At 41.2% G+C, this 27,913-nt stretch overlaps 4 protein-coding genes and 1 long non-coding RNA gene across 8 annotated transcripts; all 5 read left to right on the top strand.

Annotated features, from left to right (window-relative positions):
• Positions 1–13,358: 13,358 nt before the first annotated feature.
• Positions 13,359–14,599, top strand: LOC119553079 (serine protease SP24D). Its single transcript, XM_037863225.1, has one exon. It carries the CDS (start codon positions 13,360–13,362, stop codon positions 14,458–14,460), a length of 1,101 nt encoding a protein of 366 aa, XP_037719153.1. The 5' UTR covers position 13,359; the 3' UTR covers positions 14,461–14,599.
• A 104-nt stretch (positions 14,600–14,703) lies between these two features.
• Positions 14,704–16,022, top strand: LOC119553085 (seminase-like). The gene has a single exon (XM_037863237.1). The coding sequence runs from the start codon at positions 14,718–14,720 to the stop codon at positions 15,627–15,629; it is 912 nt and encodes a 303-aa protein (XP_037719165.1). The 5' UTR covers positions 14,704–14,717; the 3' UTR covers positions 15,630–16,022.
• A 132-nt stretch (positions 16,023–16,154) lies between these two features.
• Positions 16,155–16,799, top strand: LOC119552565. The gene has a single exon (XM_037862191.1). It carries the CDS (start codon positions 16,155–16,157, stop codon positions 16,797–16,799), a length of 645 nt encoding a protein of 214 aa, XP_037718119.1.
• A 3,979-nt stretch (positions 16,800–20,778) lies between these two features.
• Positions 20,779–24,753, top strand: LOC119557071 (putative polypeptide N-acetylgalactosaminyltransferase 13). 4 transcript variants are annotated; one of them, XM_037869634.1, is made up of 7 exons: positions 20,779–20,949; positions 21,011–21,168; positions 21,692–21,867; positions 21,923–22,389; positions 22,515–22,690; positions 22,839–22,988; positions 23,594–24,753. In XM_037869634.1, exons 1-7 carry the CDS (start codon positions 20,818–20,820, stop codon positions 23,988–23,990), a joined length of 1,656 nt encoding a protein of 551 aa, XP_037725562.1. In that variant the 5' UTR covers positions 20,779–20,817; the 3' UTR covers positions 23,991–24,753. The 4 variants fall into 4 exon arrangements, 3 of the variants coding, with proteins under 3 accessions (XP_037725562.1, XP_037725555.1, XP_037725570.1); XM_037869627.1 differs by having other exon boundaries at positions 22,839–23,018; XR_005220036.1 differs by lacking the exon at positions 23,594–24,753 and having other exon boundaries at positions 22,515–22,754; positions 22,839–22,945.
• A 248-nt stretch (positions 24,754–25,001) lies between these two features.
• Positions 25,002–26,495, top strand: LOC119562312. The gene is made up of 2 exons (XR_005221796.1): positions 25,002–25,138; positions 25,192–26,495. It is a non-coding gene; the product is annotated as an uncharacterized LOC119562312 (long non-coding RNA).
• Positions 26,496–27,913: the final 1,418 nt, after the last annotated feature.

Raw genomic sequence — 27,913 nt, 5'->3', positions numbered from 1 at the left:
AAGACACCAGCCCGAGGGGGCTTTGAATTGGCCGGGCCAGCAACAATAACTGTTTGGGGAAGGTCTTAGCCGGGCTATATATACATATATACCCATATATATTTATATATGAAAATCTGCTTTGGCTTTGTGAAAAAAAAAAATCGTATTTAATTTTTGGTTTTGTTTTCCCTGCTTGCGGATTGTGTTTTTATTTTTGCATACAGCATCAAAGTTTTTGCTACTTGAAAATGTGAAGCAGATAAAAATAATGGAAAAGTTTTGCTCACTTTTTGTGAGGAAAGTGAGAAAGTGGATGATGGTTCCTTCTGCCAGTCCATATAGAGCCATATGCTAGTCTTCGGTTCGGTTTCTTTGGTCCTTTGGCCTGCAAGTGGCAGCGTCTTAAGGTGGCAACTACTTAAAGTTCAACTTTGGCTTAAGCACTCGCTGCAGGCTGCAATTCCTCGTTGGGGGTGTGACACCTTTTTCCACCGGTAACAAGGCCATTTTATTTATTACCCTACCCGGTTTCTTTGTTTCCACTCCAGTGCTTTGTTCTGAATCACGGGTTTTTATTGCCGACGCTGCCTGCCCTACTAAGCTGCAAAGTCCTTAGATAATAATCCGGCTTTCTCTAGCTTCGCTTAATAATAAATGACAATGGTACTTGGCTTAGTTTAACTAATCGGATTGGAAGTTCATTGAGTGCATTCGAACCAATTAAATGCTCACATGCTAATGATGCACCGATTCTATAAATTCGCTATAAAGGTGAGTGAAATGCGAGTGAGCTGGGAATCGCGTGAATTGGGATAATCCGCTGGTTTCCAAAGGGGAAAGCATTTCCAACACCTAGGAATAGTCTCACCTGGCTGAAAGTGCACCTGTGTGGGGGTGTGTCGGTGTGAGCCACAATGGCAACTAATCAGCTTTTTGTGCAACACGCTCGAGTGTTGCCTAAGGTGGTAATGGAATGATTCGGCACTGGATTTGCCTGTCTGACTACACTACACTACACTACCAAACGTTTATTAAAAAAGGACGGTTATGCGACGAAAGATGTTTTGACAGGATGATATTATAACAAATGCAACCGAATTTGTGTTTTAATATTCGGTCATAATATTGTGACTTAATTAACATAATGTTTATAAAGGAAGATTCTTAATCAATAAGTACTGAGTATTGGTTCGGTAACTAAGATTTTTGTTCTAAAAGTCAAAAATGTGGTTTTCTTAAAATGATACACATTTATTGAAAATCACTTCATTCTTTTTTCAAACAAGTTCTGTAATAAAGTATACATTTTTATACCCGTTACTCGTAGAGTAAAAGGGTATACTAGATTCGTCGGAAAGTATGTAACAGGCAGAAGGAAGCGTTTCCGACCCCATAAAGTATATATATACTTGATCAGGATCACTAGCCGAGTCGATCTAGCCATGTCCGTCTGTCCGTCTGTCCGTCTGTCCGTCTGTCCGTCTGTCCGTCTGTCCGTATGAACGCTGAGATCTTGGAAACTATAAGAGCTACAATACTGGGATTAGGCATGCAGATTCCTGAGATTCCTGCGCAGCGCAAGTTTGTTTCAAAAGAGTGCCACGCCCACTCTAACGCCCACAAACCGCCCAAAACTGTGGCTCCTACAGTTTTGATGCTAGAACAAAAATTTTAACTGAAATGTATTGTTCTCATCAATACCTACCGACTGACCTAAAAAAAGTTTGCCACGCCCACTTTAACGCCCACAAACCGCCTACAAACTTCAAAAAATCGTAAATATGAACGCGGATATCTCGGAAACTATCAAAGATAGAGTATTGGGATTTCAGATTTAGATTCCGTAGCCTTGTACGCAGCGCAAGTTTGTTATGCGAATATGCCACGCCCACTCTAACGCCCACAAACCGCCCAAGCCTGTGGCGCCCACAATTTTTATGCTAGATTAAAAATTTTAACTGAAATGTATTGGTCTCGTCAATGCCTATCGATTGATCCAAAAAAAAATTTGCCACGCCTACCCTAACGCCCACAATGCTTAAATCTGTCTTCCGCCGGTAGGTGGCGCATTTAAATCTCGCTTTGCTGCTTGCATATCTCCATTTCCCTTTGGTCCCTTTAGCTGAGTAACGGGTATCTGATAGTCGAGGTACACGACTATAGCGTTCTTCCTTGTTTTTTTTTTGGAAAAAGAAAATTTATTAACATTATTTAATATTTTCTATGTAGATATTATTGTTTTTATAATCGAAAATCTGACGCTTTAACAAAAAAACTCAATTTAAGAATGTCTCTAGGACTTTATTCTCGTTCTATAAGTGTAAGCTTACAGTTCGGTAATATAATTTTCGAAACTCATGGCTTTTGAGGCCTCAATCTTTTCCGTGTGTACCTGCAACTTTTCCGTTGTTTCACTTTGGGGAGCTGAATTTCACTCGAAAGAGGCAAGGCAGTGAACCGTGTAGGTAGTACCCCTCGGTAGTACCGCCCCCCCACTGAATCCACCACCCACTGCACCACCCACCGAACCACCCACTGCACCAGCACTCGTGGCTGTGATTTATTTACCGTTGAAATTATCTTGTTTTGCGGTTTGATGCATCGCATTGCCAAAGTAACTTTATTTTGCACTCGAAACCTTTTTGCACTGCACCGCGCAGAGATAAAAATTTACGTTTCGGCTTTCATTTTCTTTTTGTGTGTTCTTTTTTTTTTGAGTTTTCTGTATGTTTTTTTTTTGTTAGCCCATGCTCCTCACTTTGTGTTGCTAACTTTTCAACTAACGTCGACTTGGGTGAAAATTGACTTTACAGGGATCCCGGGAAACCGGGGCTACCGGGGCTACCGGGGATTCCCCCCTGCTAGGCGTTCTTTTAGTGCATAAAACTTTTGTGTTAGACTATCAATATTTGCGCCTGTGAGGGCGGACTGTTTATCTAGCTGCAGTTTGAAGTTTGTGTGCATGCTGCGGTCGAGCTGGGGATTCAAGCCTCTATAGAGTCTACAGATGGGTTGCGATGGCGAAAACGCAACACTTTAGTTTAATTGGTAACCAGGCGAGCTGTGTACATTTTTAAGTAAGAGTTAATATTTAGGGGTTTCAGTTCGGCTTGCTCTGCTAATTTGACACTTGAATTTGAAAGTTTTGGTGGACAGCGAGAGTTTTGGAGATTCTGGTTTACTGGCCAGGCCGCATACACGAAAATGCCATATCAAAGCAGACCACACACGTCACAATCACACACACAAAAACACACACAAGGGGGCATAGTCCTTTGGTGTGTTTTTCTAACCCCTCCCCAGGCCCCATAACACCAAAACACCCCGCCCATGCAAATGAGTGTGACACCGTGTGTTTATCATGCTTAAATAGCTTACACAATTATAATAATCCCCACTGCCACTAAATGCAGACAATGTCCATGGAAAACACACACAATTTTCGGGCCAGCACAATGGGACGATCGAAAATCAATTGTCAAATTAAACAATTTCAAAATAATAATTAAAAATGACTATCTTGTTTTCGCCGGTATTAATAGATTTAAATATTGCATTTCAATTACAATTTTATTTGACATCTTTGCCATACAAAATTCAATTGTTTAACACGGCCCATGGTAGCCGTAGTTTGTTTGCCAACTATTTTTGTTTGCAATTTATTTGAAAATTGAATATAAATTATTTACTAAAAAAACATTAAAGGCGGGACAAGTGAGAGAGTGGCCAACAAAGGCGGAACATGGCTCTGTAATTTTAATTAAAACAAACAAACGGACGCAGGATGGTGAGAACTACACGGATCGGTACTTATATACATGCATACATGTAGGACCAGTGCCGGAGGTCCTGGCCGATTATATTCTTGTTGTATCGTTCAACTTTTGCCCATAACCGTTGGTTGTGGAGGTTTAGGGGGGGGGGGGGGCATGATTTGTTTGTTTGTTTGCTGTAGCTGTCATTATAAATTTCATTTCAGCCAGAACGGAAGTCTGTATGTCTGCGCGCTTGGGCTTACCAATTTTAATGAGGTGATATCGAAACTTTCAGCGGGCGCAATGGGAACCCACTCTAATTGGCAAAACAAAAAAGTGTATGTGTGCATTGTGAATTAATAATGAATTGAAACACATCGAACCTTTAAGCAGAACCCTTTGTGCGCCGCAATTTAACCGCATTGACCATTGATTGAGTTACAGGTTGCCGGGCAGCTATACTATGTGTATATACTGAATGACGATGCGTACTGGACTGCCAATGGTATTTGCACATTAGTCCAAATTCAATAATAATGGCGAATGCTAAACAGAAACTAATTGCAATTTGCATGTAGTTTCTCCAACCAGTAATTCAAATGCCAACTGTTTATTGAGTTACTTCATAATTACAATGGCACACCGATGTTGTGCGAGTTTTTGGTCCTTACCTGGGGGTTTTCGTCCTGACTTCAAATCTGAATATGCCAAACATGGCTTTCCGCTTCCAAATATAATAAGTATTACATCCTGGGTATAGGTATACTTACTAATTGATTTCCTGAATTTAAAACATCTTAGTTGTAAAAAGATTTTTTGTATTTAACTAATGGTTAAATATTCTTGTTGAAATTTTAAACAGTATAATAATATAATTAAAATTTTTTTTTTGTTTGATTTAATATATTTTCTTATCCCATCTTTTTATCGCCGTTATAAGTGCAATCAGCGATTTAATGAGTTCAAATGCTCTATTGCCAACATGAAAACCGCAAATGTAACTGCCAATTCGTAGGCCAAAGGCAGGCAATTCTTGCCCGGACCCTCAAAAGTAGGCCCACAGATTATGGCCAAACTATTGGCCTGACCAGTAATATCATAAATTCATTACCCACAAGGCAGCTAGCCACGCCCCCTCGAACCGCGGTAATGAGCTTTCACATTTTCACATTTCAGCAGAACAGCTCATCATCAGCCTGCCTTTCTGCCTTCCGGCCGCGCCCCCATTACCGGGAATGACTATTGAAAAACGGTTGACCAAAAATGACGCGCAAATGTTGGCAACATTAAATTAAAGCGCCGGCAAACTGGCTCAAACCGCACGCGAAAATGTATGCATATAGATCAGGCAACGTGGCCCGCTCGCTGATTGACGTGTGCCCGTCAAACTACTGCTAATTTGTCGGGGGGTGTCTAGGAATCTCCCCCCAGAAGCACCCACCTCTTTAAAAAAAAAATATAGAAAAAACGGGAAACAACCAAAACAAGGCAAACGCGGCCAAGCCAAACCAAAGCAAACAACAACAGCACAGCAGCTGGAGCAACTGAGTGTGCGAGTGTGCGAAATGTGCCGAAATTCCATCAAAGCGACGTTTTACGGATAAAACATTTGCATATTTTGATTGGACACGCCCAGTTGTGTGTGCACAGTGGGCGCAGTGGGCAAACAATGGGACGACGCCGCTTTTGGGGACGGTTTGGCTCGGCCTGGCATGCAGCTAACAAACAGCGACGTGTGCTAGGCCCAGGCAGCAACAACAAGGGGCAACAAGAGCACTGAAAAAAAATATATGATTAAAAATAAAAATTGGACTATTAGCACATTGCATTCAATGTTGCGTAACATTAAATACAAGACATATATAAACACACGGTTTAGTTTACAAATATATCAAGGTTGAAAGTAATAGATACGATAATGGCTTACATATTTACTTATAATATTTTACGTCATTAAGAAACAGACATTTCGTATTAAAAGCAAATAATGTTTTTACAGAAAATGAAATTTTTGGATTAACTAAGGTTTCGTTTTTAGTGATAAGGCACAGCAGCAACATTGGTGGCAGCAGCAGCAACATCAGCAACAGCAACACAATGGCGGCAACTATGGTCGCGATAAGGGAGTCGGGAATCGGTAGAGGGGATTCGGGGACTTGGGGATTCGGGAATTGGGGTCTCCCAACTGGACACGCCCACTGGACGGAGTGGGGCGGGACGGGGCGGGGCGGTCAACTGCCTGACTGGTCTATCATGCGGCTGACGTGACGTGACGCGGCAGCGATTTTTACACTTTGCACTTTTTTTCACAGCCCCATACCCAGGACATTTTAAAATATAAAAGGTAGATGGGCTCTATGAGGTGCCTAAAAATAGTATTTACATTTAATATGAAAAAGGAAGAACATCAATAAAATTGTTTTGTTTATCATCTAACATATTTTTTAATTTTTAACATGAAATCATATATCATGACAATAAACTGCACTTTTTTTTCCGATAATAAATCTTTTATAGGAAATACAATTTTTAATTTAAAATCATTCAAAATCATCACCTTATGGAAAATTAAATTTAAGGGGTTTTTCTTAAGCAGTGGCATTGCATAATTGGTATAAATTTATTATGCATTGTAAAATTACTTTAAAAAAAAAACTCATTTAAAGTTTACATTAATGCAAATTTATCATAACTTACATTGGTCTAGAGTCTAGACCTTGCCTGTTTTATTTGAACATTCATTGCCCTACAAATTTCATAGAAGATTCCATAAAAATCCTAATACTAAACGATTAGCTTTAAACTATCATGTTTATATAGCCCTTCCTAGTCGATTACTTGAATGATTTCCAGCATTTACGGCTTCCGATTTTGCTGGTCAGTGGCTCTTTGTTTTGCCTTTGTTTTAAACGCGCTTTTTAGTTGAGTTACCGCTTTTTTTCCGTGGCATTTTGGCGTCGTCATCCGTCGCTGTCGTCGTCGTGGGCAATAAATCTTCATTTTCGCTATTAAAATGTTGTAATATTTTCGCTTGTTTTTTAACGCGCTGCCGATTGTCCTTGCCGTTCTGCTGGTTAAAATATATTTTTGGAGTTTTGGTTTAAGAACCGCACAGTCGAAGCCGTAAATAAGAAATAGAGAATAAAAATTGAATGGCTCGACTTTGATAGCGGCCTTAGTTTTTTGTTCGATGATTTTATTTTTATTTAGGGGTGCCGCTTAGATTTTGTGTGCTTCTAAACGGATTTATGCCGGTTCGTAATTGATCTTTTGAGCGAAATTGCCCGGGCGATAAGCTATTCGATGCCAACTCGACTTTAATGCGTATTTATCTGAACCGAGCGACTGCTGATGTCATTGCTGACGCATTGCGTATACGCAGCGTGGCGCTGCCATTAGTATGTGGTCTTTTACAAAGAGTCGACGGTTCGGTGAATGCAAAATGCATGTTGCTATCGTGCTGCGACGAACCTTATTGCATTAAAATATTTGACACAATTGCAGCTTTATGGCAATTTGCAAATTGCATTGCACTCCCGTGGAGTTTCGCTTTTGGCTCCGGTTTGACTTTGTCAGGTGCACAACTCACAAGCTCACATTGTGTCAGCTGTGTCATTTTGAATAATTTCAGAGTGCGTGACAACATATTTTTTCCATCGCCTCGCATGCAAGTCAATCAATTTGGTTGGCGAGAAATATTGATAAGTAATTTTACTTTACGTGGTTTCATGAATATTTCATTTGCCAGGGCTTAAAAGTTTTGTACTAATAAATTGAATAAATTCCTATTAACGATTAAAGCTGTGAAATAAATTCACCAAAAATTCGATTCACATGCGAGCTGGGGTCATAAATCAAACTGTCTAAAATGGCATACATAAATTTTCATACTGGAAAAGGCATTTGCGATGAAATTAACACGCTGCGGCCCAGGACAACGTATCGTTGGCTGTGATTAATGCAACGCGGCGTATGCGTAACGTTTCGCTAGCTGTCTTTATTAATGGACGCTGATTTGCACATAAAGCACAGCACATACATATGAGCCGAGCGATAAAATGTGGCCAGGGCAGGGAATTTAAGGAGCAGGAGCAGCAGGAGGAGGAGGAGCCTACAAGGTGCTGGGATTAAACTAGATAGCTCAGGAGCAGCTCCCTGGGCTTTTGGTTGTGGCTTCTTGGCTGGAGGAGCAGCTACCCAGCCAGCCAGCCTGAGCTGCCTGGGCATTGTTGTAGAGTCATTAAGGTGTAAATTATACCACTAATTAGCCATTAAGTAGCAAACGGCAGGAGGCAGCGTTTAAGCACGTACATGCCAAAACAAAACGAGTTCTGCGTGCTGTGGGGGACTTAGAACTATATAGGAGCAATAAAATTTAATGAGCATATAAAATGTGAGAGTGAAAGGTGAATTCTGATAAAAATATATATATATCGAGTTTAAAGGTACTTATCCATCTGCTTGTCTTTAATCCTTTGCCAGTAATGCTGCCTGTATACATATATCGAGAGCAGAGCAACAAAGCAGAAGCGAGAAAAACAGCAGAAATAGTTTGAAAAAATATTGAATTCTTGAGACATAAACAAAGTGAAGGGGAGCGAGCTATAGAGCTATGGCTATAGAACTCCGGACTCCAGACTATTGAAGCAGAAAATCGAAAATTTATACAAATATGTTGAAAGGGGGGCTGGGAGTGAGCAGTGGAAACCGGGAAAATAGAGCAGCGCTTTGGCGTTCGGGAAATGTGCAGCGGCGGCAACAAAAGGAGCAGTAGTCCTTGTCTATGGCCAATGTGTTCCTGCTCCAGTGTGTGTGTGTTTGCCATGGCTAAATTTGCATTTATTTTCTGAGGGTATGTTCAAATGTGCAACGAACTGTGCTTGAGTAGAAGACAGGCGGAGTAGAAGAGCCAGTGCAATCAAAGACGAAGAACTGAGATCGCTCCTTCGTCCTGCTCCACTTTTTTCTCCAGTTTAGCCGCCGGCAGTTCGTGTCCATAGCATCCTTTGGCTCCGTTTTGCTCCCTTTTGCCGTGTCCATCTCGAAAACAGCACAAGACAAATGTACTAGCACAGCTGACCCTGCAGCCAAATCCAAATCCCGGCCAGAGATCCATCTGAGGAGTGGAGATCCACATTCACATTCACATTCACATTCGCATCCACCGAGACGGCAAATGCCTTTGATTGCTTTTAAAGTGTTCTCTGCTCGAAATTGAATTTGCCATTAGTCGCTGGCAACTTGTAAATTCAAATAAGCTCACCCCTCCAGGATCCTCATCGCCCACTGTTCCTGTGTTTTTCATTGCGTCATGCTGCATAATGAGCTGCAAAATCTTGCCCGGCTTACATGGCGTGTGAGTGACATTTAATTTGCCGTCGACAGCGTTCGCATAAAACTCAAATAGCGCCCTGGTGGAAATCTACCCTTAAACTAGTTAAGTAATTGTGCCTTAGTTTTAATGTAAAGAAAAAGGTTGCCCGCTGGAATAAAAGAGTTTATTGATTTTTGGGTTATGAATCTGAAAGCCATCGAAAATAGGGACAAATGGAACATGAACATGAACATGAACATTAAAAATGTAACACTCGCTTAAAATAAATATTTAAAAGTAGAATATTAAAGAATTCAATTACAAATTTATAGAGGTAACACACGTTTAAATCGGGATCGTATAACTCGAGTTATGGAACTTGGAAGTGCAGTTTTGGGCTCCCATTCTGAAAGCCATTGGAAATACGGAAAATCCGAACATGAAAATGGGTCAAAAATTGGACCCTCGTTAAAAATAAAAATTTTAATGTAGATTATTAGAGAATTCAATCACAAATCCATAGAGATATCCCACGTCTAAATCGGGATCATATAACTCGAGTTATGGAATTTGGAAATGCAGTTTTGGGCTCCCATTCTGAAAGCCATTGGAAATACGGAAAATCCAATCATGAAAATGGGTTCAAAACTGGACCCTCGTTAAAAATAAAAATTTTAATGTAGATTATTAGAGAATTCAATCACAAATCCATAGAGATATCCCACGTCTAAATCGGGATCGTATAACTCGAGTTATGGAATTTGGAAGTGCAGTTTTGGGCTCCCATTCTGAAAGCCATTGGAAATACGGAAAATCCGAACATGAAAATGGGTTCAAAAATGGACCCTCGTTAAAAATAAATATTTTAATGTAGATTATTAGAGAATTTAATCACAAATCCATAGAGATATCTCACGTCTAAATCGGGGTCGTATAACTCGAGTTATGGAATTTGGAAGTGCAGTTTTGGGCTCCCATTCTGAAAGCCATTGGAAATACGGAAAATCCGAACATGAAAATGGGTCAAAAATTGGACCCTCGTTAAAAATAAATATTTTAATGCAGATTATTATAGAATTCGATCACAAATCCATTGAGGTATCCCACGTCTAAATCGGGATCGTATAACTCGAGTTATGGAATTTGGAAGTGCAGTTTTGGGCTCCCATTCTGAAAGCCATTGGAAATACGGAAAATCCGAACATGAAAATGGGTTCAAAAATGGACCCTCGTTAAAAATAAATATTTTAATGTAGATTATTAGAGAATTTAATCACAAATCCATAGAGATATCTCACGTCTAAATCGGGGTCGTATAACTCGAGTTATGGAATTTGGAAGTGCAGTTTTGGGCTCCCATTCTGAAAGCCATTGGAAATACGGAAAATCCGAACATGAAAATGGGTCAAAAATTTGACCCTCGTTAAAAATAAATATTTTAATGCAGATTATTATAGAATTCGATCACAAATCCATAGAGATATCCCACGTCTAAATCGGGATCGTATAACTCGAGTTATGGAATTTGGAAGTGCAGTTTTGGGCTCCCATTCTGAAAGCCATTGGAAATACGGAAAATCCGAACATGAAAATGGGTCAAAAATTGGACCCTCGTTAAAAATAAATATTTTAATGCAGATTATTATAGAATTCGATCACAAATCCATAGAAGTATCCCACGTCTAAATCGGGATCGTATAACTCGAGTTATGGAATTTGGAAGTGCAGTTTTGGGCTCCCATTCTGAAAGCCATTGGAAATACGGAAAATCCGAACATGAAAATGGGTCAAAAATTGGACCCTCGTTAAAAATAAATATTTTAATGCAGATTATTATAGAATTCGATCACAAATCCATAGAGATATCCCACGTCTAAATCGGGATCGTGTAACTCGAGTTATGGAATTTGGAAGTGCAGTTTTGGGCTCCCATTCTGAAAGCCATTGGAAATACGGAAAATCCGAACATGAAAATGGGTTCAAAATTGGACCCTCGTTAAAAATAAAAATTTTAATGTAGATTATTAGAGAATTCAATCACAAATCCATAGAGATATCCCACGTCTAAATCGGGATCGTATAACTCGAGTTATGGAATTTGGAAGTGCAGTTTTGGGCTCCCATTCTGAAAGCCATTGGAAATACGGAAAATCCGAACATGAAAATGGGTCAAAAATTGGACCCTCGTTAAAAATAAATATTTTAATGCAGATTATTATAGAATTCGATCACAAATCCATAGAGATGTCCCACGTCTAAATCGGGATCGTATAACTCGAGTTATGGAATTTGGAAGTGCAGTTTTGGGCTCCCATTCTGAAAGCCATTGGAAATACGGAAAATCCGAACATGAAAATGTGTTAAAAATTTGACCCTCGTTGAAAATAAATATTTTAATGTAGATTTTTTGAGAATTCGATTACAAATCCATAGAGGTATCCCACGTCTAAATCGGAATACAATTACTAAAGTTATGAAATTTAGAAGTTGAGGCTTGAGTCCCCTTTAGAAAAACGTTGATACGTAAAAATCTAACACGAAAATGGGATAAAAATTTTACCTTTGCCCAACAGAAATATTTGAATTTAGAGTATTAGATAATTCGATCACAAACTCATAGAGCTATCCCAAGTCCAATTCGGAGTCCAACTGCTTAAGTTATGAAATTAAGAAGTTCAGTTTTGGGTTCCCATTAGAAATATGAAAAGAATCAAACATGAAAATGGGTTACACATATGACCCTCGCTTAAAAGCTCCCTTTAAAGGTAGAATATTGGATAATTGAACTGTTTTAAACTGCTTCTAAAAAAATTAAAATTCATTAACTACATCTTTTATTAAAAAAAAAAATATAGCTACTTAAAAACAAAGGGTCCTTAATCAAATCGCGACTCGTCTTTCGTTTCAGATTTGGCGCCCCACCAATGGAGATTATTTATTGGAGGGCAGGCAGTTCGTTGGAGCACTAAAATTCGGAAGCCAACCGGATCTGCAGCACGCATTTTACAGCTAATAACAAATGACCCGAGGTTGCTTGTCGTCGGCCACGTTTTTCAGCCGGGCACGTACGCATAAATTTCGACAAGGCCGTTGGATATCCTTTTTTTGTTGCCCGAGTCAGGTGGGCTGAACCCACTGCCCCTGCTTTAGTCCTTCAGTCCCTTGACGTTGGCCCATAAACATAATGACCAGCTATTATGGCCGGTCGGCTCGGCTTGCAGGGCAGCAGAAAACACATGTTTGTCAGTCAAGTTATGTGCCAAGTGTAACATATTTTAAATAATTGATGAGCGAACCCGACCCGGCAGCTGTTCCTGGTTCCTGGTTTCTCTTCCTGCGGAAATCCAGATCGAGCCCGCCCCGTGCTGTATATTTGCATGGAAAAGCCTTTGGCTGGCCATCAATTAGACGCACTGCCTGCCGACATGGCTGTCACTTTTTGCTGTCGACGCCAGAGATTCAAAAGGGGCGCCGGCTGGAAATGCCTTTGGCCCATCCGTTTTCTTGCCGCAGGCGGTGCATACATTACAAACACTTCAATTTCCGTCTGCCAGTCAGTCCACTTCAGAAGTCGAAGCCATGGCCGTAGCCAAGGCCTGATTCAGAATCAGTTTTTTTTCGCCCATCCCACCCTCCGAACCAGACAACTGTAATCAAAGCAAATTAATTATCTATGTCCTCCGTTGTACGGCGCCTTTTTTCAGCCATCTCGCTTATATACTCGTACCTTTCAAGCCTTTCATGTCCGGCACAATGTCGTCTGGCGCTGTCAGGACGCTCCACCCGGTCCACTCGGTCCACTCGGCTGTCTGCCTCGATGGCAGGCGGCAAAAGGCAAGAGTTAAACGACGGCCATTGATGCCCGGTTTATAATTCAATGTGCAGCCGCACTCCAGAGCACATACTCATCGAAGGAATACCAGCAATATCTTCCATTCCCTCAAAAGAAGTCTGCAAAAAAGTGCAAATGCCAAAACAATGACAGACACGGCAAATAAAGGACCTGCTGGGAATTATAGAGGGAGAAGTGCGAGATGAGTCTGCCGATTGGCTTTTGTCAAAATTTTTAATTAATATTTCAAAAGGTACACTTGGGAAAATAGCTTTAAAAGGGTTAAATTAATAAGACAAATAATATCAACTTTTACACAAAAAGTATTTAGAGTTGTAGAGAGTTGTAAATATATTTTCTTTTAGTGATTTTCTTTTTCGAACTTAGAGTGAAACTAATGAAGTTAGTTACCGAAATCCTTTTTGCCATGGTGAAACCAAATCAGTTGCCCTGCTTAGAGCCAGTTTAGTTTCAACATGCGGCTCCTAATCACATCTATCTTGCTTATCCTAGGGCTCGACTATAGTGCTTCCATGTGGTTAAAAAGGTACATCGAGAACTACCATAGACCCACATACCGCAATCGTGCCCACAGTTCCAGTAAACACGTGAACTACAATCGTGAGGCTCTCGAGAATCGGGATAAGGCGCGTACGTTGGAAACCCACAGCACGCCTCCCTTTGATCCCGAAAAGCACGTGTCCTACTACGTAAATGTCCTCAATGAGGGATCTGTGATCTGTGCAGGGGCCCTGATCTCTCACAGGATGATCATCACATCGACGCACTGCTTCTATGCCACAGGAACGGATGCGACTTATGAGTATACGGCCAAAAAAATGACTATACTGACTGCCATTGATTTCGCACCGAATACGGAACCCCACCAGGTGAAGGCCTTTTTCATGCCGGTGAACCGGGATGACCACTTTATCAACCATGTGGCTCTACTCGCCCTGGCCGAGAAGCTCAAGAAGAGCACATATCGCTATATTCCCCTGAATCGCAAGAAGCCCAAAATGGGTGATGACGTTAAGATGGCCTTTTTAGGACCACCCACGTACAAGGTCACTCTTTACAACACCCGTGTTTTTGAATACGATCGTTGCCGAATCCACTACGGTCTGAAGGACCTTTTCCACATCTCCACCCTTGAGCCGGACTTCTTCTGTGTGAGGAATAAGAAACACTCGAAGAAGAGCACCTGCAGCACCCGACCCGGAGATCCCTTACTTGAGGATAATAAGCTGGTGGGAATTAATATATACGGAGAGCACTGCGACGAGGACGATGACAGCACTAACATGGACATATACATACCGATCAGGGTTGTCGTACCATTCATCCAGATGGCCACTGATGCGCTAAGGGCTTTCACGTCCACGGGTCCCTACAATACCTCGTTGAAGGCCCCGTTATCACCTCTGCTTCAGTCCTTGGCCGATAAGGATCCCAATATTTACGTTGGCGTCAATGTTCCTGAACTTCCCTTCGATGATCCCCTTAATGGTGGAACCCCTGAGGACGACAACGGTTCAATGGAGCACCATGTTGAAGAAGCTCACGAATATTATTAGATCTGTTCACAAAACATCTAAGAATATAAGCTTTAATTATTAAGAATAATTTCAGAGATAACATTTGTATTTTCTTATATAAAAAAATATTAGTTTCTTGTTAAATAAACGTCGTAGTTGGGATATATGTTTTCAATATAAATATAATCAAATTGGTGTGAAAAATCAAGTGTTGGTGTCTCAAATTGATTATGTACTTTATCGTAAAGGGAAATATAATATTATAAAGTCAGTACCAGAGGCTTCCTTGCATAACGATGCTGCGTTCACTCTGGATTTTTCAAATCCTGCTTCTGGTAGTCCTAGCAAATAAATCGGAATCCAGCAAGACACACTTTCATCGCTATATGATGGGCGAATATAAAGCGCAGCACAATCCAAAAACACAAATGGACTACAAACGAACTCGTACTGCAAACAGTGATGCTGAGGCGGTACCAGGTGAATTAAATGGTACTGTGCATTATGGCACCTCCAAGGAGCCCGTGGTGAGGTTGACTAAGTCAGGAAAGAAAGTACTGCTCCATGAGCTAATGGTCCGCATCTATCAACATAACAAGTACATCTGCATGGGAACTGTGATTTCCGAGAAGCTAGTGATCACCGCATCAACCTGTTTCGATGATGGAAGCCCTGATGTGGTGTCGATGAAGATGTTCGACGATGAGATCCTCGACGGGTTCAAGGTGCCCCTAAACAAGACTTTCCTGAAGGACGCCGATTCTCTGCTGGTCGCCATTAAACTACCCAACTCCCCCCACAATTCCAGTGTAATCGGCGACACAGTGAAGCTCTGCGACATGGAACTGCAAAACTACAGTCCCGTTGAATTGCCACTTTGGATTCGAAGTCGCCACAGCGTTCACTCGCAGATAACTTACACAGAGCCTATCCAGGAGTGCCGGCATCGTCTGAAGGATCCGAGAGGAGTTGTGGCCACCAGTACAATGATCTGTGTGAAGAATATGAAGTATACTGCCCTATGCCAGCACGCCGTTGGGAATCCCCTGATTCATCACGATGAGATATGTGGCATCAACGTGGCGGGCCATAATTGTCCCGCCTTCACTGGAGTCGATTTATATCTTAGGGTCTACGATGCTCTCGACTTCTCTATAAAAGGCATGGAAATCATTAAAAACAGCCATATAGAAGATACAATATTGTAAAAGCTCTAGAAAAATGAGTTTTCCCATATGTACAGTTTATCCGAAACCATATTTAAATACCATTAGAAATCCATTAACAATTTCCAAATCGCTAGCTTTTTTTTCCTAAAAGCCATGTAATATTATAGCAGAAGTCAGTTTCAAATATCATCATGTTGAAAGTGGGCATATTTTTTCTTTTGGCTTTGCTAACTCTTAGTCCAGGCGATTCAGGTGTAAAACATCTCAAGATGAACTATAAAAATGGTAACTGGCGTCCACACTTTGGCTACCGACGCAGTCACTACGCAAATAGTCATGGTTGATTCCATCAGTACCTTTAGGATTTGATGAAAGGCAGTTGGAAGAAGCACAATTCCAGATTTACTAAATAAAAAATGTAAATACCGTAAATAATTAAAGAGACCCATTATCATTTCTTAAATCGGTTCCATTGCCTTTTAAAATAGGCGAGTCAAATCTTAGGCACTTAGAAGGCCTCATTTCAGTCAGTTAAATTTAGTTTTATCTGTGATCATGCTAAAAATGGGTAAACTTTTTCTGGCTTTGCTGGGTATAAGCCACGTCAAACTTTTGTTAGCTGGACCGCCCCTGGAGGATTATCTGGTGCGTATGAAGGTCAACGGAAAGCTCATCTGCAGCGGAATTGTTGTGAATCGGAGAGAGGTCTTAACGGCTGGGTATTGCAAGCCTGATCGGCATGCGGAGAAATTCATTCTGGTATTCTCCGATGGCTCTACAAACACTGTCACGAATAGCACTGTGTCCGAATATTATACAGCCAAAGACGCCAGTGATTTGCTGGTCCTACTTCATTTGAGCAAGGAACTTGAGGAAAAGTTCACCAATCCGCCACCCATTTGCCAGTATCGACCTCCCATTAACCATCAAGTGGAGTATTGGAGCTGGAATGGAAACGTTCTGCAGAAGAAATACACTCCGCAGTCAACGACCTTGGAATGCAGACGTGAAATCAAGGATCCCGATGGAGTGGTCATCGGAAATGACATCGTTTGCTTGAAAAACATGCAATATTCCCAGGGTTGTGTGAAAAACTTTGGCATTCCCTTCGTGTGGCGCAACAGCTTTTGTGGAATTAACATATTGGGACATAATTGCCAAATTGCCAGTAAAGCGGATATATTTGTTCGACTGCGAACAACCAACTGAAGTGCCATTTAATGTTCTTATATTAAAATGGTGGTGCTAAAAATAATTTAATTCTGTTTACAGACACAAGTTTATAAAATTAATAAAATTATACGTCCTCAATATAACTAACCTGGATCTTGTTTCTTTTTTTAATTTGTCTGAATTGGTCAAATATCATCATAATCGCCTTATTTATGTCCAAAATTATTTCTCTTAAATTAAACGATTCCCGAAATGAAGTTCAGAGCTGCGAAGATCAAATAAAAACAATTTTGTGTGTGCTACAAATATGACATTAAATTGTTCTACCTCATTTCCGTTCGGCTGGCTGAGGTTCAATCAAATTAATGAAAAATTGCTGTCTCCGCCGTTGCCGCTGCCAAATCAAAGTTGTCCCAAAAGAAGGGCCATTAAACGCGCAGACGCTTAGCAATTTTTGCCGTGGAAAAGTCCTTTGGCTCAGAGTCATTGACGAAAAAAAAACCCCAGCCGAATGAATGAGAAGAAACTGTACAAACACTGAGATGAAGTGGCAGTGGCAGGAAAAAAGTACCTTTTGTGTTGCAGCGATAATGTCATCAACTAAAGTACTCCGTCGGGCATAGTGAAAAGTTCTAGTCAATCGCCATAAAGCACCATATAATGTGACGGGGAGGCTGGGACTCCGGAACTCTAGTACTCTGAAACTCGTAGATACATTCGATGTTGACAGGCGCATACAAACTGTGTAAACATCATTAAAATGGTTTTTCCTCTAAGGTCCTCTCCCGTCCACGAAATCGAAATGGAAAATCATTGAAATTATATTTCTGTCCATGTGTTTCCTTTATGCTTTTTTTCGATTTTCCTTTTTGATCTTCGTGCTGCGATTTATCCTCCTTTCTGTGGGAACGAGGTCCTTGCAAATTAGCCACATATCACTTTATGGAAAAAGCACTTTGGTAAATTAAACTAAATAATTCAAGGGCGCGGCCGCAGTTCATAAATTTGGGGCGGGGCATAACAAACAAATTTGTGCCTCGCCGGCTTTTCTTTTGTTTTTGCAAATATTTTTTTGAACTGACATTCACGCACTTATACGCGAATATGTGTGGCTGCAGCTGGTTATGGAAATGTTTGACAAGAAAAATGCGGTCGTCTGCCCGAGGGAGAACCAAACAATGCTAAACCATAAAATAATACTAACACAAAAAAAAGAGATCATATAAATACACTTTTTCTGTGGTGTACTATGTAATAATTTTCCTAATTCTAAATAATTGTACTAATAAAGTTTCTGAATAATTTAATGTATCTTATTTCTATATATCTATATTTTCTTTTATTATACCCAACAAATTTATTCAATCCCGGGCGAGGATTTTTCTGGGTGGAAAGTAAGAATTCAAATGTTATTATGAACTGAAACAATATTTTTCAATTTTGAATAGAACAAAGAAAATATTATATTATATTACCCAAGAAATATTATATTCCACTCTAAGATCCTGTTATAATTTATGTTTTTAGATTTTTTTCTGTGCATAAAATCGCATTTGTATGTGTGCGCACGTCCTTGGCCCTCGTCCTTGTGTCTGGGTGCCTGTGAGGGTGTGCGTAAAATTTTACGATAATACGCAACAATTTCGAAATGAGTGCACCCTGCTAAGCGGCCTGGTCTGCCGAGCATTTCGAGTGCAAAGAAAGCAATTTCCTCAATATTCTTTATGGCCAACAGGAGCCGAGAGAAAGACAGAGACAGCTAGCTGCAGGAGTGAGCGAGAGGGGGAGCAGGGGCACTCTTTGCTGGTTTTTTGTTATTATTTTCAAAGTTCCATAAGCCGGCTGCTAATAAAATTTTAGAAGCCTGTGTTGGGCTATTAACATTATCATAACGCACACAGCCAAAGACAGCCATGGGTGTGTGTGTGAGTGGCCTTATAATAATCATGGTAACACACTCACACATACCCACTTACCCGCACCCACACTGTCACACAACATAGACGCTGACACACATTTACATGCCACTTAGGCATTGTCGCCCATTCCTTTTGACTGGCGTTGCGTATACGCCGCGTTGTGCGTGCGCCTTATAATTCATTTATTGGCATAATTTCGTTTTATTTTTATTTGTTTTACGGCTTTTGCGATTGCCTTTGATAGGCGATGTTCGGCGAGAGCAGAGAAAGCGGCAAATTGAAAAAAAAAAACATATTGAATATCGAGTTTTGTTTCCTTGGCCGCCCTTGAATTTGGCCGCGCCACTTAATTGCTAAGCTGCACACGCGACCCGGCATACAATTAGGTATCCTGGGGGTTTCCTGGGTAACCTATGGGGCATCCTAGGGATATCCCATCCCGTGCATTCATTACAAAGCACTTTAATTCCACCCAGCTTGAGCGCATAGATCACGCTCGGCTTAATAAATTCCCACGCCAATGGCAACCGAAAACAAAAGAATCCTTGGACGTCGCTGCCACTCAGTGGGGGCGTATGTCTTACCTGGCAGCAGCTGGAATTGGAGCTACGGCTACCGATTCAGCTCTGTCTGCACACTTGTCTGGTCGGCGGGGACGTGACTGGAAAAATGCATTTCCGCTGCACGTAAAAACCGGGGAAAAACTAGTAAAAAAATTGAGAAAAAAACAAGGCAAACCCAGGAGCGAAGAGGAAAACGAGAGGCACGTAAGTCAATCAGCAACTGAGCAGCAGCCACAGGACTGAGGACCAAGTACCAAGGACTACCAACAACTAAGTATAACCCTAATGCAATGCGGAAGTCACACTCCAATTTGGCCCAGGCATGGCGCCTGATTTTGTTGCTAACTGAATGAGTTACTTCCGCTTTGCCTAACAATTTTAAATAAAATCACATCACACAAGCAGGGGTTTCCTCTGCCAGCAACAAACTCGGACGCTAACCAATATGGACAATGGTGTCTGCGGATGAACCATCTCCGTTTTTCACATTTTTTTTTCGCCCGGTGGATATATGGTAGATATACATACAGATGTGCCTCGCAACCGACGCGACGCTGGCCTTTGAAATATTTATGGCAGCAACAAAAGGCCATAAAAAGCCAATGCCAATATGCGAGTGAAGCACTGAATCTCGCTGGCCATTTGGTAGCCAATTTAATTCACTCCGGCGCAGAAATCCCTCTGGCAGCCTCAATTTATTTGCACTGAGTTGATTGACATAGGAAATAGTCTATATTTGCAAGTCCATCATATTATTATGTTTCACAGCAATTATGTTTGCCGGGGGGAAAAAACAAATCAGTATATAATGAGTGGGTGGAAAATTGTGCAAATCATTACACTCAATTAATTGCTAGCGAAAAATATGAATTGCAAAATACTTCCACATTTAGTACACACACACACACGAAGTAAATAATGCAATTATAATGCAAAAATAATTTAAACAAATGAGGGCGCTTTGCATTCCCCGTGGCAAGCGTTGTATATTAATTATTTAATAAACGCTGTTTTTGCTATTTGCCCAAATAGTTTCTGCCATATCAATAACATTCAATCACAATCCACTGGATAAAAACTTGTGAATGTTTGATAGCGAATTGCGCCAAGGGCTATGAATGAAATATCATCGATAACATGTGGCTCACCTGTTCGTTTCCCTTAACCCCTTAGACCACCGAAAACCTGACAGCTCATGGGTAATAGATAGTTTCGTCTGCTGCAATTAACACCTTGCGCGCTGCACACAAATATTTGCTAAACTTATCGAGCATTTATCAATAACAAGTGTGACAGAAAGCGATGATATGGTATGGTTTCGAGCGAGTCACGGCATAGGGCATTCGATACAATATCGCCCATTCTGCATGTGACGACACAGAAAGCTCTTGAAAATCAAATATAGAAATCGGAAAAGTGATAATATGAAAGGCGGCCGCACAGAAGTCATAATACAGAGCGTGAAGTCGCAATCTCGGCGATTTAGTTTCGCTTTTCGGCCCGACTTGTGACCACTTGGAACGCCATGCGGAAACGAAATCGGAATCACTTCAGTTGCTTTTTATATTTCTCATGTTCACCAGTGGAAAATATTGTCGGCCCCGCCGTTGTCTTTTCTATATCATTGGCTTTTTCATCTGTCAGTTGATTTTGGTATTCCAATTTATCCGCTTCGAAAGATATACTGATACACCCGCGAGCATAGTGAGCTAGTTGGTTGGAATTTAAAGAATTACCACTTAACTCAATCAAGATTTCTTTTTAGACCTTACATCATGCAAATGGCAGTGGGAATCGCTTTCTGGATTGGCGTGAATTTATCTCTCATACACCGCTAAGATCAGAGGATTATTACCAGTACAATCTTCACTTAAGTGATACTTTGGGAGTAATTCGTAACTTGCCTTCGACAAGGCATTATGGGTAAGAAATCATAAAAGAACTCGATGCATTGATGGCTTGCGAATATAATACTATACTAAATACTAAATATTTAAAATATTATTTTCTAGTGCTTCTTTCTTCATAGACATTTACTTATTTTAATGGCTTAATATGTACATACATAAGTATTTACTGAGCATAATCTTTGATTGAGATGTTTTATATTAATACAAAGATTCTGAGTTGTTATCATTTTTAATCTTATACATTTAATTGAACTTAAAGCCTTGCATTTTTTATTAAAGATACTTGTGTTTTTTCAATGCCAATCTTTGTTTTTTTTTAAATATTTTCCTTGCTTTTTACTTAGCTTAGTAAGATCCTCTCATTGTTATGAAAGACGCTATTTATTTTGACTTTTTATTTTTTTTTTTTTTATTGGCTTTACCACAGTGCTACAAGTGATTACTTATTTTTAACAAACTCCGCACATACTTTTGATACTTTTCTCTTGTGACTATTATTATGTAGTTGTTATTATTATTATTATTATTATTACTAGCTGCATGACCCGCCCATTCAAGCTTCCGCCCCCTCTGGCTTCCACTGTGAGTGTGGTGATCAGTTTCCACAACGAGGCGCGTTCGATGCTGCTGCGCACCATAGTTTCCCTGCTGAGACGCACGCCGGAGGAGTATCTGCACGAGCTAATCCTCGTGGACGATGGCAGTCAGGATGGTGGGTAATTGAACCCGAGCACCCATTACTTCCGCACTCATCACTCAATTAACAGTGACCCTGCTGGACGACCTCAAGCGATGGATGGACGGGGTTTTTGAGGCGAGAAGGGATCGCCTGGGGCTTATCTTCCGCCGAAACCAGAAGCGCATGGGTCTAATTTCGTCGCGCAACAGGGGTGCCTCCTTGGCCAGCGGACATTATGTGCTCTTCCTGGACAGCCACTGCGAGGTGAACGAGGAGTGGCTGGAGCCCCTGCTGGAGCGACTGGCTCTCAATCCCCATCTGGCAGTTAGCCCACTACTTGACCCCATTGACCCGACCACCCTGAGTTACCGGAAGGGCAACGAGATGCTGAAGGGCGGTTTCGATTGGTCCCTGCACTTTCACTGGCTGAAGAGGCAGTTGGCCATCAAGGAGCTGCCCGAGATGCCCTACAAAAGTCCTGCCTTCGCTGGAGGAGTCCTGATGATGTCACGCGATTGGTTCCTTAAGTTAGGCAGCTTCAATTCGTATCTGAAGGTGAGAGCTAAACCTAATTAGCCAGTGACAAATGGTCTAATTGCTAATGTCGAACTGAGAACGAAGGTCTTCTCTGTCACATTTTCCAGCGAATTCCTCTGTTTTTTTTCTGTATTCCATTGCAGATCTGGGGCGGCGAGTCCATCGAGCTGGCCATTAAATTGTGGCTTTGTGGGGGACAAATTGAGATCGTGCCCTGCAGTCGAATCGGACACATCTTCCGCCGGCGCCACGCCTTCGACTTCCCACCGCAATCCGACCAGGACCAGCAGTTGAGCCCGGCCCAGGAAACCTATCTGCAGTGAGTGCTCCAAAGTCACGAGGTCGGGGATTAGGTGTGAAATGGCCGCACCGCACCGCCTCTGGTATTTTTCAATTTATTTCATCACAGCGTCCGTTTAATATAAACATTCCAATCGCATGCTGATTGGACTGCTCCCCTTTCCCAGCAACTCAAAAATCATAGCCGAGTCCTGGCTGGACGGGTATAAAAATATGTTCTACGCACTGAGGCCGGTGGCCAGGCGAATTCCATTGGATCACACCTACGACGAGATGCAGAAGCTGCGGAGGGAGCGCCAGTGCCATCCCTTTGAATGGTATCTGCGGCATGTCAGTCCCGAACTAAAGTCAGTGCACTGAGGGAAAATATTGTTTATAAAATTGGGTGACAATTGAGATTTCATTTCATTATGATATTTAAATGAAAATATCTACCCTTTACTATTCTACCACTATTCATAATGAATTTTTTCATTCATTCATAACAGTAACATTCTTTATTCTTTTTTTTTTAATTATTCGTATTTAACTATTATTGATCAATAAGTAACTATATAATAATTACAATTTGAGTTTTTTTAATATAACCTTATCTGTAAAATGTTCTTATTGAAAAAAGATTTAATAAATATAACAATTTTTCTCTCAATCTGTCGAAGAAATCTTAAATAGTTAAAATGACTTCGAATTTTATAATTTATTGTTGAAAAAGTTTGAGCTCTAAATGTAAATAAGTCAAAATTACTTTGTCAAGAAAATGGTTAAGTCCTTAAACAGATTGCAATCTATGCCATTGAATTATTTATACTGGTAATATTTTATGATGTTTCATGATATCTTAAATATATCATTTCTTTTCTGTGTACTGAGTTATCTGAGTTATTATTAAATTACAAATAACCAACTACCAATCATTTCGCAGGCTGCACTTTGACGAACTGTCGGCGACGGGAACGCTGCGGAATGAGGATCGGTGTCTGCATGCCAGACAGATGGACTCGCAGCTGATCCTGGCCAGCTGCTACCTCAGCGACATCACCCAGTGGAGCATGTTGCGCAGCAGTGGACAGCTGAGCACCCAGCGGGAGTTGTGCCTGGGAGTGGGATTAAGGATGCGGATAGCCCTGCAGCCGTGTGGCAGGAATGAGACCATGAGGAAGTCCCAGCGATGGCTGCGCCTCGGAACCCACCTCCTCCATGTCGAGACGCACCTTTGCCTCGATAATCCGTTCAAGGACCGACTGGAGATGAGCACCTGCCGTTCGCATGCCGTATCGCAGTCCTTTCAATTTGCATTGGAAATGGAGGGGCAGACATAAACTTGGCTAATGATACTCGATTACTCCGCCCGATTCGAAATACCCCAAAATTCTGATACTGATTCGATGAACCTGAGCCTCTTAGTTCTGTGATGGTTGAGTGTTACTGTGTGTATGTTTGGGGTAAATCTCTTGGCATGCAGGTAAATCAAAATGCTGACATGTTGTGCTAATCTCTGTGAAACATTTCCGCTGCCGGAGCCACATGGCCATAGATTACGGAGGCGGCGGTAAATTATGGCGCCATAGATATAAGGAGAGGTGCTCCCAACTCCGAGATCCTTGCTCCTTCTTTTTTTTTGTTTTTTTTCCGCAGCCTTTGTTGCCGGCGTCCGACTATCAAGACTCGCAGCGCTTCCTGTCGCATCCGTCACACGAGACAGGATACAATGGTTCCTGGGGGCGGCGGCTGGGAAATGGGGGCGTGGCCAGATAAAGGCCAACGACGCCGCGCGTATTGTGCGGCTTGTTTAGGCTGCCCCTGTCATCAGTCAGCGAACAGGGAACAGGGAACAGCGAGCAGCGAGCAGCGAACAAAAGCTTCCCTTCGGCGGCAAGGAGTCAGTCGCAAATGTAATTGAGTTGATGACAATGCCACTGACTGCCCGGCTCGCGCTTCCGGCAATTTTGATGGCCTCCGGATGCCGGCGACAAAAAGCGGCGACACCGGAAACAAGACCAAATAAAACAGGAACAGCACCAGCAGCAGCAGAAACATCAACTGCAAAGGCAGAAGTTCATGGTGTGCTGAAGCATTTGCCAAAGTGCAGTTGTTGCAACTTAAGATTTGTTTTGTTTTCACCATTCTTGCGGTAATAAAGCGTAAAAGTTAATTTTGTATCTCAACAATGGCAACAAGTGTGTCCACAGGGCTGACAGTGAGTCCGTCGACTGCAATATTTTCCTCACAATGGCCGCGTGCAGCTGCGCGTAAAAATCGCATTTTTCACGGAACTTAATAAAAACAAAAAGAGGGCGGGGGGAAAAAAAGATAGAAAGAAAGCCTTAGGAAGTCTAACAAGTTGCTGGTGCTTTGGCATCGGGTTTGGCTCTTCTAGTTTTCCGGAAAGTTATGGCCGCATCCGCCCGCGACATTTTATTGTCCTGCTGTACCTGAATTGCAAGCAACAATAAAGCGAGCCCTCTCGGTAATAAAACGGCGAAGCACTAGAAAATTTAATTTTCTATAAACTTTGTCTAGGTAACGCAGGCAGGCAGGCAGGACTCTCCAAATTGCCGGCGACCACTTTAAGAATCCTTCGTCATTTGGCTAAAATGCTGTCAGTCCTTGACTTGGATTCGCCAAATTTGTATTGCCTTTTAAAAGAAGAGCTGGATTGGATGGTTTCGAAAAAGCTGCCACATCATCGAGTGAACTGAAAAACTGGGCTCAAGGACGGACCTTAATTATGAGCGGTACCATCCGACCATCCAACCATCCGACCAGCCATGCAAAACTTGATTATTCATTTGAAGACTCATTTTATTATCTGCATAAATCTTTGCCGAATCCACCAGCCACAACTTTCTGTTTACTTTGTTGTGGGGAGGCAAAGAGCTCGCAGGCCAAAAGGAAAAAAGACAAAATGGATCCATCATTCACTGGCGTGGCCGCATTTAAAACATCTTGATTAAAAAACTAAAAAAGGCGACTGGGAAAAGCTAGAAGAATGGCGGTCGGTGAAATGGTAAAATGAAAGCCAAATGCAAACTCAGCGCATTCTAAGTGCGCCAGTGGAAAAACAAAAAGGAAAGGAAATTCGCGGAAAAAATTAAAAAACAAAATGAGAGAAGGCTAAAAAACTTATAAGCCGCGAGCGTAGAGCCAAGTTGCGGAATAACCGCGGCTGGGCAGCGTTTAAAAAGGGATTTCAAAATTAACGTCCATCAGGCGGGAAACAAAAAAAGCAAAAATGAAAGAGAAGAAAAGTCAATTTGAATGATTAAATAGCGAAAGCTGTGTGTAAAAGTTGTGTCGCCGCACCGCCATCGACCCCAAAAACCCAACCATTTCCAATCCAAATCCCGAGCGTAGCGCCCACCAAAAACAGAGAAAAAGGCGATTAGTGTGGTCTTTTGTGTGGCTTAAGCGTCGCCATTGCCATCGCTTCCTTTTTTGGGCACTCTCAGGCGAATTTACATTTATTAATTCCCCTGGCAGCTGCCGAAAAAAGGGTCAGGTTTCTGGCCGGGTTATGTATGCGAGTAAATAAAAACATGTGAACGTTAGCGCAAAAAGCGATAATCCATCATTTTCGTCACAGGTTGACTTTGGCGCTCGAACAGTGGTTAAATCTTTTCGAAACCACCATGCAAAATGGTTGTTATGTGCTCCACTCTAGATCAACCTCTGGTTGAGCTATACATTGACAAAAAATTCTTTCATTGTCAATTGTTAATTGTTTAATATTGTAAAAGTAAGTTTGGAAATTAATCGATTTTAAACCTGGATTTTAATATGAAATACAAAATGGTACAATTAAATATAACTAAAATTGTAACTAATATTCACCACCTTATTACAAATATTTATATATTTTTATTTAGTAAATAGTTCGAATATTCTATATACTTTAACTATTTCGCTTTTGTAGCAGTGTATCAATTAAGGCCTTGGATTGATCTGGTAGTCAATTCACTTAGTTCAAATCTATTTCTATTTAAAAAGCTAATTTTTCTAGTTCACCCACTGTAGTTTCTTCTCACGACGACCAAAAGTTCATGTCCCTGGCAGAGACTGGTAATCCCTATCGCATGATTATGCCAAAAATGAACCAATCCATCGCAGCACACGAAAAAGGTTGAGCTCAGTGTCCCTGCAAGATGGGTCCTTCAATGCCAATCCCAATCCCAATCCCGATTCCGATCCCCGTGAGTGGGTGTGGGCATGGGTGTTGTGTGTGCCATGCGGATCATCAAGCCGGCAGCCCAGAGGAGCACCCAAACAATTTTGACGCAATGAAATGATTTTGATGAAAAATTAAAAAGCATTTCAATCACGTCGAAAGTTTTCTGACATCACACAAAAATTGTTGCTTGTGCCATGGAAATGGGAAAATGCAGGGCGAGTGAAAATTTCAAGTGGGTGTGTTGTGTGGCTGATGTGAAGGTCCCGTCCCCGTTCCCAAACTCTCATGTCTGGCAGTCATTTATTTAGATGCTAATTTAAGTGGGCGCCTGGAATAATGCTTTCCATTTTGGTGAAAACGCTGCAGAAGTGGTGGTTCAAGGTTGGTTAGGGGACTTACATGATTTAAACAGTCTTTGACTATAGAAAACAATTTTTTTTTAACATCAGCATGCACAAATCATAAATTTTCAATAAATTTCCATTAGTTACATTATTAAAGAGTAAAAGCTGAATTATTACTTTCAGATTAATCATAGAACTATTAAAAATTCAATGGAAAATTTTGATAGATGGGCAGAATGATTCTAGACTAATGGGTTGAAATACGAAAAATTAAAATCAAATAATAAGTTGATTATTGCTAAGATGCATTTAATATTAATCATATTACATTTTTGCATTATCTTCTAAGACCTTTCCATTTATTTTCTTTGGCATTTCCGGTCCATTTTGTTAGCCAGCCGCAAAGTATGCCATGAAGTTAAAGGAATGGGCAAGATGGCGACCCCGGGTTTCCAGCCGAATTTCAAGCAATTTACCGCCATTGTTGGCCATTTAAATAGGCAATGAACCTGCATTAAGAATTAAAGACTTCATTAAATCCGCAGTACTGCACATTAAACAAACATAATTCCGCCTTTTGCCTTTTACTGTTTGCTCTGGCCATTGTCGTCGTGGCGATTTCTTGGTTTATTTTTTTTAGCCACCGCCGTTGTTGTTGTTGTTCATGGTGCTTAATTCGCATTTAATCTCATCAGGTTGCCGACGTCCTCGTCAGGGGTGCAGTGAGCCA

The sequence above is a fragment of the Drosophila subpulchrella genome, chromosome 3R, assembly GCF_014743375.2.
Source record: "Drosophila subpulchrella strain 33 F10 #4 breed RU33 chromosome 3R, RU_Dsub_v1.1 Primary Assembly, whole genome shotgun sequence".
NCBI classification, from domain to species: domain Eukaryota; kingdom Metazoa; phylum Arthropoda; class Insecta; order Diptera; family Drosophilidae; genus Drosophila; species Drosophila subpulchrella.
Note: the sequence above shows the minus strand (reverse complement) of the source record. Positions and strands in the feature narration are given on the sequence as shown.

What these genes read in the sequence shown, in the direction of transcription:
- LOC119552565 (XM_037862191.1), top strand. Translation starts at nt 16,155, where the DNA reads ATGGGTAAACTTTTTCTGGCTTTGCTGGGTATAAGCCACGTCAAACTT.
- LOC119557071 (XM_037869627.1), top strand. Translation starts at nt 20,818, where the DNA reads ATGTTCACCAGTGGAAAATATTGTCGGCCCCGCCGTTGTCTTTTCTAT. An exon ending in GGACGATGGCAGTCAGGATG is followed by an intron (nt 21,868 to 21,922) that starts GTGGGTAATTGA and finishes CTCAATTAACAG; the next exon opens with TGACCCTGCTGGACGACCTC. An exon ending in CATGTCAGTCCCGAACTAAA is followed by an intron (nt 23,019 to 23,593) that starts GTCAGTGCACTG and finishes ATCATTTCGCAG; the next exon opens with GCTGCACTTTGACGAACTGT.
- LOC119553085 (XM_037863237.1), top strand. Translation starts at nt 14,718, where the DNA reads ATGCTGCGTTCACTCTGGATTTTTCAAATCCTGCTTCTGGTAGTCCTA.
- LOC119553079 (XM_037863225.1), top strand. Translation starts at nt 13,360, where the DNA reads ATGCGGCTCCTAATCACATCTATCTTGCTTATCCTAGGGCTCGACTAT.